Source organism: Agrilus planipennis, unplaced genomic scaffold (assembly GCF_000699045.2).
Source record: "Agrilus planipennis isolate EAB-ADULT unplaced genomic scaffold, Apla_2.0 scaffold299, whole genome shotgun sequence".
Classification (NCBI taxonomy): Eukaryota; Metazoa; Arthropoda; class Insecta; order Coleoptera; family Buprestidae; genus Agrilus; species Agrilus planipennis.
Window position 1 is genome coordinate 42,925 of NW_020439049.1, and position 10,845 is coordinate 53,769.

General features: G+C 30.5%; 1 protein-coding gene and 1 long non-coding RNA gene across 2 annotated transcripts in view; one reads left to right on the plus strand and one right to left on the minus strand.

The window, feature by feature from the left end:
• LOC108740830 overlaps window positions 1–9,447 on the minus strand; it is a 16,018-nt gene extending 6,571 nt beyond the window's left edge. The window contains exons 1-2 of the long non-coding RNA XR_001938411.2: window positions 9,330–9,447; window positions 4,623–4,769 (exon numbers count right to left, since the gene is read on the minus strand). This is a non-coding gene — a long non-coding RNA (uncharacterized LOC108740830). The remainder of the gene's footprint in view (window positions 1–4,622; window positions 4,770–9,329) is intronic.
• A 909-nt stretch (window positions 9,448–10,356) lies between these two features.
• The window catches only part of LOC108740813, a 56,950-nt gene continuing 56,461 nt past the window's right edge, over window positions 10,357–10,845 (plus strand). The window contains exon 1 of the mRNA XM_025976940.1: window positions 10,357–10,461. Coding sequence (XP_025832725.1) covers window positions 10,381–10,461 — 81 coding nt within the window. The 5' untranslated portion in view covers window positions 10,357–10,380. The remainder of the gene's footprint in view (window positions 10,462–10,845) is intronic.

The window sequence follows — 10,845 nt, forward strand, 5'->3', positions numbered from 1 at the left end:
CAAAACAACAAAACGGAACGTTTAAAACTGATTCTACAATCGATCAAATCACTGTCCATCTCGGTCGGATCAAGTATGTTATCCCTCACATTATATATTGTATACTGTACAGTAGAGATGTGCAAAATGGTTTTTCAAAAGTATTTAAATACAAAATGCAAATACTTCTTTGATTTGTTATTTCAAATGTAAAATACAAAACAGATTTCCCTTTGTATTTTAAATGCTAAATGCAAAATACGTATTTTCAAAATACTTTTTTCAATTAAATACGTTTTTGTAGTACCTATTTAATTTTCTACATTTAGTTAAGTATAAAATATTGTTTATGATAACCTTGCAGGCATTTGCTCATTTTTAAAATATTGTAGTTTTTCTAGACTAATAGTGGTGTTTGTACTATATCACCAGCTGCGAAGATTGAGTATGATTCATATTTTTCTGTTTGGAATGATTAAGGTATAGTTTTTCTACCTTTATGTTATAGTTTCTTCAGTTCAGCATCAAATAATTTTTCTATATGCTTCCTTATTTGCCTTTGTCACCCGTTTCAATTGGAAAAAAGACACTCATAACAAAAGCTTGCTTAACGTGAAAGATCAGAGCCAAAATAAGGTTGCAAATAATTTTATTGATGTAAAATCAGCATCAATCATTTTATATCAAAATATTTACAACCCCGTTTTATTTCTGATTTTTTACACATTGTAGTAAGAGAAAGAAATAGAATCCGTAGTTTCTTTAGCTTCGGGTTCATCTAATAAGTGATGTTTTTCCAATCGTATTCTGAGAATTTTTGGATTATATGCATTTATTAGCACATCACAATATCTTGTAGTTTTCAGTTTTACATAGCTAGCATTTGTCATTTAGATATTGTTTAGGGGGCTGTTTTGTAGTAATTCAAAGAATTTCGTAGTTCCTTCCTGATTTGACAGGTATTGATATCAATTTGGAACTTCACAATTCCATGGATCATGACATTGAACCCGGAAAACAATATCGATCCAATATTTTAGATTATCCATTTCCAAGGAGTTAATAATTCTTTGGGCTCTTTTCAGTTGAAGAATTAAAAGGCATTCATGGAATGACTTTTTGGCCCCTTTTTAAGCTTCTAATATCTTCAATAACCAATATAAGCAACTTTCATTAATCATTTTATATAATGTTTGATCGGTGATACTAGCAAAACTTTTAAAAGCAAAAATGTATTTTGCATTTTAAAATAGAAAATACCTTTGGAAAAGTATTTTTAATAAAATACAAAATGTTTTTCTCAAAAACATATTTAAATGCAAGATTTTTTATTTGTGTTTGCATTTTAAATGCAAGTATTTCAAATAAATCACATCTCTGATTACACTAATCACTTGAGAAATTGTGATATATAGAGATCGCCGTAAACTAAAGTTTATGTTCTGTAAAAGTCGTTCGATATTCAAGTAACTTGAACTATTTTATTTTTAGTGTTAATACCAGGGATATTTCGGACATTCGCGTCTATAACCGCGAAGCATCTGCATGTATTTTACAATTTATGATCGGATACTTTTTCTTTATTTTAAATATACTTACTAGTAGTAGTAGTAGTATAGTGGTATATAAATCTCTGTTTGCTTAAATTAATTTTGCTGTGAAAATATTAGGTAGTTATTACAAATTTTCGAAAACGTCTAGTTGTCTGGTTCAGTTAACTCAATTAGTGCCTGAAAAGTATTTGTTATGCAAATTTCGATAATTAAAATAAAAACTTCAAACTAGAAATAACTTTTACAAATCCCATGAATGACAATTTGTTAAAAATTTAGGATTGTTTTATAAATTAGGAATGATATATTTAGTCCCGTCTTTCAAACCTTGAAGGAAGTACAGACAGAAACAGCGGAAAATGATACTTTTATTTAATTAAATTATTATAAATTACAATTAGTTGGACCTATAAGTAAATAGGGTTACTTTAAAGTTTAAAGACTGGGGTAAAATCAAGCAGGAATGTTTACAGTCAATTCAGAGTGAACATAGTTGATTTCTTCAGAAACAACATATTCCTACCCTGAGTTAATCTGGGAATTGCCCTGAAAACTGTAACATCCCACACCCATAACTACTTGCGAGCAATTCCTAATCTAGGTCTTCTCTGTACATCTTTACTTTCGATTTTTTTCATCCATTGGTGGTAACACTAATGGAGTCGTTTGCCAACGTTTCGCCAACAATTCAGTCTCACAATCAGTACAATCATCGTAGGATTTGACGCTCTTGCTACGTTTCCTGTGGTGGTTAACCAAAGCTCTTAACGAAACGTTGGTTAATCGACTCTATCAATGTTCTCACCGTAAAAGGAGAAGTAACAACCTCGTGAAGGCCTTAGCCTTTTTAAACTTTTTGGAATTTTTAAATTAACCATTTGTAATTTCTTAGTTAAAAACGACACCACCCTGAGCTACTATTTATTTTAAAACCCATGTTATCTGACTTGCTAGAAACCACAAATTGGTGGTAGTTTTAGAGGTTTCAGATGAAACAAGAAAAAGCCCCGGTCCATACTTTTGTATGTCAACAAAATTTGTTCAATTCTGTTGACAAATTAAGCTCATTATTATCGACCCATTTACTGCTAACGTTAGACTTTGGCAGTTCTGAAAATATTTAATTTAATTCCAACGTAGAGATTCAATTTTAACATGTTAACAACTATTTGAGGAACAGTTTGACAGTAGCGGTCAGGCACATGATGAAAGCACATTAATATATTAATGTGTTGTTAAATCTTTTGTACGTAACGTGTAATAATAAAACGACGAGGTAATTGGTCTGTGGCAGTTGTCCAAGCCTTTAAAATAATGCCTGCGTTTTGTCAAAATTATCATCAAATGACATCCAACTTAAACAAATTTATTTTCGTCAAGTAATCGTAAAATAAGGGACTGTCTGTAATTACGTACCGTACAATTCATCATTTTTTGAACCCCCTCCTCACGTAAAACTCCTTAATATCCGGCCCGAACACTCCCCTCTCCCATTTTCGTTACGTACCGTGCGTGCATTGTAAAGCTTTGATATTGAATTAAAAAAAATTATATTTCCAACTAGCTGACCCGGCAGACTTCGTACTGCCTCAATCGATACTACAGATGGCGTTTACCGCGCCATTTGTGGTTTTTCCTAAAACGCGCTGTTAAGACAGCAGGTAAAAGTTGGTCTGTGTTCTGTCGGAGCTGTCTGCGACGCGCTGATGAGATCCAAAGAGATCGAAATCGTGATCCGCGACTGGCAGTTTCGACAGAATACAGACCACTTCGAAGTATTTCATTTGTTTAACATCTTTACAAAAAAAGTTATATGGCGCACCTTCAGGAATAAAAATTTTTAAGCAATAATTTACCCATAATTGCTAACTAACCTTCTATTGGGTATTAGTAGATCAGTGTAAGCCATTCTTTAATGTTTATTCTGTGGTTGAACCTAAGTCACAAATCACAACCTAACCTAACCTAACCTAAATCACAAATAAGTGCCAACTGCATTGTTAAGTTGCAAAATTATCCAAAATCCTTTTCCAAAAATTTAATGTCTATTTCATGGGGAATCTAGACAATGACAATCGGTCGAAGAAAGATTTTGCCAAATTCCGAAAGCGTTACATAATAGGTNCATCCGTTCTCGAGTTTTAGCGAGACTAACGAACAGCAATTCATTTTTATATATATAGAAGATAGAAGATAGAAGATAGATAGATAATAATAACGATTACATTTATTTAATCAACATTAAAGTGTGGTATTGCATTACCAAACGGTGTAAATTCATTTGTAAGGTGGCAGAATTATTCTATCTTTGCTTAGGCAGTGTCAAAGGGGTAGGTAGATAATTCAGGGGCAGAGTGGTGGAGAACACTGTCACCTAATTTAGTTTTAACTGAATAAATCAAAATATAGTCAAGATTATAATGTAAATTACATATTAGGTGTAGAATTTAGGCTCAAGATCTCCTATCTCCTGTACAGCCTCTTCCCCATTAGGTTATGACCCGTCCCTATATTCCATAATTGGTACATGACTGAACCCTATTTCCCTAAGCCTCTTTTTATTGTGATGCGAGCCACTTTTATAAAGTATGCAAGGAAACATTTATTTCATTTCGTTTTTACATTATTTTTACATTTTTGAAAAGAAGAAAATCGTAAAACAGCAACATGACTTGGCAGGATGTCAAAAAAGGACAAACACTGGAATTTTAAATATTACAAAATACGAGTACGTAACTACATTACAAAACGGTAATTTTTGTTTCAGTTTACAAGACAAAGGTTTCTTATTGTCACTGCTGAGACAGCACATTCTTTAAAAAAAATATCAAAACATTTTTAATAAATTATATTTTAATCTAGCTAAACATTTAGTTAGAGCCACTAATGAAAGCAATTATTCTTTCTTAGATGCTTAAGCGTATTCTAGAATGCTAAATTTTACATCTGTAATTTGAATCTTTTTCTGAAGTCGTTAAAAGTAAGCAAAACATACCAAAAGTAACACTACAAAAACTTTATTACATGAAGTAAAAAGAAAAGAAATTGACGTTGGAGTTATTCTATTCTATAAATTTTAATGAAACTCACCTTAAAAATACAATACTTTAAAGTTTCAGTTTAAAGTAGCCCCGAGTATAAGACCCATAACGCGAAGAGTAGAACTATCAAAATGAGATATGTCGTGATAAGATTTTTTGTTTCTGAGGGATGCGCAGGCATTTTGTTGGATTTTATCTGAAAAAAAGGGAAATTATAAAACTAAAAGACAGTCGAACTTCTGTTAACTTGAACTTCCAGAACTCAAAATCTTTTCCAATCTTTTCCAATTCGAATATTTTTTTATTCATTTAACGCCTTAATATATATTGTCTTATATTTATTCCAAAACCTTTCACTCGAAAGGAACAAAAAAAGAGGCAGAATAATTGCATCAAAGGGGTTTTATGATTATTTTATGAACTGAGATTGCCTACTCAAAAACGTACCCTTCAAAAAAGGGACACTTCTAGTTTTATCATTTTTAGACGCCAAACTACCATATTCAATCATAAAACCCCTTTAACGTAGTTGTTCAATATTTTCAATTGTCTCTATTCAATAGCGTACTTTCTGTTTATTGATTTTTTCTCTAATGCGAGATTCGAATGTGGGTGTTACATTAGTTATAAATTGCCTCTATTTCGAATTTCTATTAATTTTCTTCGGAAAAATCAGCCGCAGTGATAATCAGCGCCTCAAATTTTTAGCGGAATTATACCACTATAAAAAATTTTTATGGAAGAGCAGAAATTTTCCTTCAATAGGATATACTTGTATATAACTGGTTATATTTAGAAGATTCCAGTTAGCGATGTTTTGGTTTTAAATATTCGAGTTTTATTTATCTGATAAGATTTCTTTTATAAAAATAGATAGACTTTAAAATTATAATAATTTTAGGAAGAAATATGTACCATATAACTTCCCTAATATTATTACAATCTATACATATATTATTGCTATAAACTTTTTGTGTCTGTATACTGAAAAGTATTTGGAGATAAAAGATACGTGATAAAGCTTAAACCATTTTGGAATTTTTATTTTCCCAATTTTCCAGCGAAATTGGAATTTATATCATTCAAAATGTAGACCAGTACGTAAACTATAGATGTACACAAATAAAAATCTTGTATATCCATTTTCAATTTCCAGCCGATGCAATACCTGTTTTTCTTATATTAAGTAAAGTAAAAATGGTCACATGCTATATTAGTAGAAAATAATTGTATAACAGATATCCCATGGGAATTATTCAAGGCTATTATTATTGTATTTAAGAATTTGCTCAGGGAAGAATTGAGTGGCTACCATACTTCAACATCAGAAGAACTGGTAACAAATGAAACCTATTAAATTGTAAATAGTATCAGATCAAATGTTAAGTAAAGTATTGCATAACTGGTTGACAAATTGGTAATTAAACTTTCGCGGCCAGTTGGTGAACTGGTGTTGTCCTTATGACATTTCAATCTGAATCAGGACACACCAGTTCATTAACTGATGGTTGTTCAAGTAATTAACTATAATTTCGCATGAGAAAATCTGAAATGTTTTCTTTAGGAAACAATTTGAGTAATTTGCCAAAGGGTCGGAATTAGGGCGGATTCTCCCGACATCTCATATGATATCCGGTTTCACGTCAAGGTAAAGTTTTATGCATAATTTATAAGTAAAATACCGCGTTTGACTACATTTGTTTTGGTTTCATGCGATCTTATACTATTGGCAAATAGTTAGGGATGTTCTAATAGTTTCAAGGAAATGTGTACTGAAATAATCTTTAGATTGACGAACTTATGATGATGATGTTGAGTATCAATCTTGCTGAAATTTGTTTTTTTACGGTAAAATTGTTCATGTTGCCTCATTTTTGTTTATTCTCTTTCTAAATTCGTATCCAATATGCTGCACATTAAATACAATCAATTTGAGACATTCTGGTAATAAAATTTAGTTCGGAATTGATGCCTTCATTTGAATCGGTTGGGATAATTCTTGTTTCGCATTCGTTTGGTTCTTGTCGATAATGCATAATAAGGAAGCACACGTTTTCTCTTCCACGATTATTTATTAGAGTGATTAATGGTTATGATACGTACAAAAACTTGAAATTAAGCCAAATCGTTTTGGCAAAGCGGATTCATAACATTTGTTGATATTGAAACACTTATTTCGTATTATTACTGATATTTTAGGTCAAAGATATAAATTAACGGTAGCATTTTACAAGTAAAAAAAATATGTCTGAAAATTATATGAAAAAGTACATGAACAGCACATATATAGAGTGGTAAATTAATTCAGTTTACACTAACTTACGTTAAGTAGTAAAAAGTAAAAGACTTGTGCTAATAAGGGTCGGTTTGGTTCCTGCTGAACCTAAAAAATATTCTAAAGTAGAACCGTGTATCTTTTACAATAATTTAGGATAAATATTTTCGTATCCGATACTCAAGGTAATACTTTTTGTTTTATACTGTCTACGTTAATTTTGGATTTGCTTAAAATATGAAGTGATGGGGTTACCTACAACTTTACTTTTTAAACATGTTAATCCTTGCTAACTATATTGTTGCAAATAAAAAATAAATTAAAACAGCCTTAAGAAATCCAGAAACCCAAAAAGTGGTAACGTCAAAAAAGGGTTTCCAGACGCATGTTTCTAATAAAGTTATTTCAATATCTACTTTATTTGGTGGTGGACATTATTAATTGTTGAAAATAATTTGATAATGTGTGTAAAAGACCTATTAGTTTCAATAAGATTTATTGCAAATTATAACAATATTGTTATATTATACTATGACTTCATCAGATGATAATCTAATACATCGTCGCATGAATTACGCAATGTTCCATGTACACTTTTGAACAAAAATTAGATTTTCCGATCAGGACATGCAAAAAAGTTTTCTGATTTGATGAGTCCAAAAATTATCTTAATTGGTCCAGAGGTGTAGTTTTTACGCTGTTTTACGTGACGATAAAATTAAGCACATAAAATTTTCAATAAATGAATGTCAGCAACTCAGAAAGAAAATATGGAGGCTTTAATTAGTGATTACCATAAGATCTAAGCATTGGTAAATTGGTATAATGTTATAGAAAAAATATTGGGTTGATTGTTTTTTAGCAGAAACTTTATCGTTAGATATACTTACATTAGAAAATCTAACAAAAAAAAACTTTAATAAATTCACAGTTAATTTAGTGTTATCGTGGTTTTATTCAATTTTGATTTTTGTACATTTAAATAAAATGTACAGATATTATCTGGGAGATCCGACACTTTTTTTAAAATCCGGTCGGGTACCGGATAACTACACCAGATACTCGACAGTGGCGGGTAATTCTTTCAGCGTAAGAAAAAGCAAAAACAGGCAATGATTGTAATTAACAGATGGTCTTGCAGTTTTGTCAATATATTATCTCTATTAGTCTTGAATATAAATCAAGAATGAAAAACTCAGCGTAAAGTTTATGTTATGTAAATAAAAAGTGTTCTTTAATATGCATTTCTTGTATTAGATATGTACACCTATACAAGGTGCTTCCAAAATTTCTAATTTTTGTGAAATCGGATATTTGTTGAATAAGTCATCTATTTATGTTTATCATGTCTATACTGTGCACTGAAAGTGTAAGCACTTAACTTTATTGTGAAATGTTGTGAGTGTTCTAAAATGAACTATTTGATCGATTAAAAATTATTCTAAACTGTTACGAATAAGTCTTGTAAAAACAAAAACCTATCTCGTTAGAATAAGACCAAGGTCATGACATACTGCCGAAACGCAAGACCAAGGTCAAAAGTAAATGATATACTAGACCAAGACCAAAAACAAAACTACATTAGTCTTGTAATAGTCATTTGCTCATCATCACTACCAAAGTTATTACAATACGAATTTTTCTCAGAAATATCAAAATAAAAATGTTTTTTCTTCAATAATATGACATAACAAACTTTATTGTATCATAAATCTATATACCAAGTGAAATCTTGAGAATACTTTTAAAAATAGATCAAACATCGGTATGCGTTTATTTATTATTCATTTGTTAGTACTGTTTACAGAAACCCAGTTTCATGTCCGACAAATTCGTAAAATCAAGTTTAAAATAAGTTACAGAACCAACAGAAATCGTTTATTTCGTTTGTCGAGCAAACTGATTCACAAAAATATCTTGAATTCTGGATATTTTCCAAACTATTTGAAGCATATCAGATTATCAGTACTTTTAAAGTGTTCTGGTACCTCACTACTTTAAATATGCTCTTTCATTAAATATATTACTGGGTACATCAAAAACGATTAGTTATTCTTTCTTCCTATATTAAAATTTATTTATTTACTTCTATAATTTTCCGGAAGACTGAAATTAGTTCATATTCGTTAAATGTGACAGAAAAAGGGTGTTGTTAAATGTTGGTACTTATTGTAAGCTGCGATAATTAATTTTTTTGGCTCTAAATGTTTAAGTTTGAGTAATTTAAACTCTTTCATGTTTTGTTTTTGAATAATTTCTGAAATTATTTTTCCGAGTTCTTGCCAAAATCAACAGCATAAAATAACCCGTTCTCCGCGATCAATATTCTGACAGCGTTATTCAATAATACGTGCAATTTGAAAACTACACCTAACAATTACAAAACAAACACTCAGTTTGTACTAACTTTTCATGAAAAAAAAAAAACAATCCGTAAAAAGATATTTTTTTATTAATAAAGATTGAGATGGTGTTTGTTACCTGTGCTTAAAAAGCTGAAAAAATGCGAACTATTCACTGCTTAATGCAACTTTTCACAGTAGTATTTTTATCTACTAGCACATTACTAACACAACAGCTTTCAGTATTATGCTGACGGTGGAATAATTTTACCATCTCCCCAACTGGACTCTACCTACTGATGATGTCACTGGCTAGCAAAAATAAAAATAAAGACCTAAAAAAAAAACGTTTTTGTAAATACATGTATAGGTGGTGTTTGCTGCATTTGGATATTCTTAAATGGAATTAAAAAATGTATGCATTCGTTAATTAATTGATTGTATTTAAAGCTGGTTAAGTAGGTATTTAATAATTAGTTGTTATCTATCTACAAAAATCTTCCTTATCGTCCTTATTCAACCTTCGTACATGTGAAATAAAAACAAACTGATGCTGTCTTGATTAGGGTTTAAAGGCCGTAGTCAGTTGTATTAGCTTCCTAGCTTCGCTAGCACGAGTGGCAAACTTCTTCAGAGGTTTTTCCATCTCCGATACTGGATGTGGACGTGGATTTGGCTGTTATGGATAATTCGTCAAAATATCAAAAGACATTTCTGCCTATCTAGATCTTGTACACTTTTACTTCGAACTCCACCAATGTATGCTTTTTAAATCTAGTAATTGGATTTCAAATGAACCAGCAGTGATATTAAATGAAGTAAAATATAGCTCTTTGCTGTTTGATTTGAGAAAATTCGCAAATTCAAGATAGGCTTATTTATATTGAACAAATCAAATTGCATAGTTAACAACTATTCTAAACAAAAATAATGTAAATTAAACATCAATTTAATTCTATAAATTCGTGGAAATTACGTAGTAAATTTTGTTTCAGCTATCGCTATTTATAGTAAAATTAAGTTCTCCATCATTTAGGGTTCCTCAGAATAATTGTATTTCTATGCGTGAGCTAATTCCTTAGTAAACGCTATTTAAAAATAATAAATAAATTAAGGAGGCTTTTTCAGTTTAATTTATTTCATGTCATTGAGAGTTAACATTGGAAACAAAAGTTTCAACAAAGAATAAAATGTCTCATTTACGACCACATACATCTTTGTCTTATAAAATTAGTAATCATGAAACAGCAGATGATGATACAGACAGCGAGGTAAGAAAAACTAATTAAAATTTTATTTAAAGAATCCACTAGGTGTTGGAATAAACTTACATTGACACAAGCACATATTTATTGACATGTTTATTTAATTATGACGTCGTATGTCGCACAAGAGCAACTAAAAATATTAAAAAAAAATTTTTGTCTCTACCGTGGGCTTAGGAATATAGGAACGGAGCATAAGTATCATTGTAGATGAGGGGAATGAATCGTCTCAGGGAGGATAGGTGATGTTAATGCATTGGTCTAGACCAGGGTTGAGCAATATACGACCCGTTAAATGTTCTCGAAGACTTTTAAATGGAAGTGATTGACATGCAGATTAATACCGATTTAAAAAAATTTTTCTTTTAATTTTTTTTTTATTATACATTT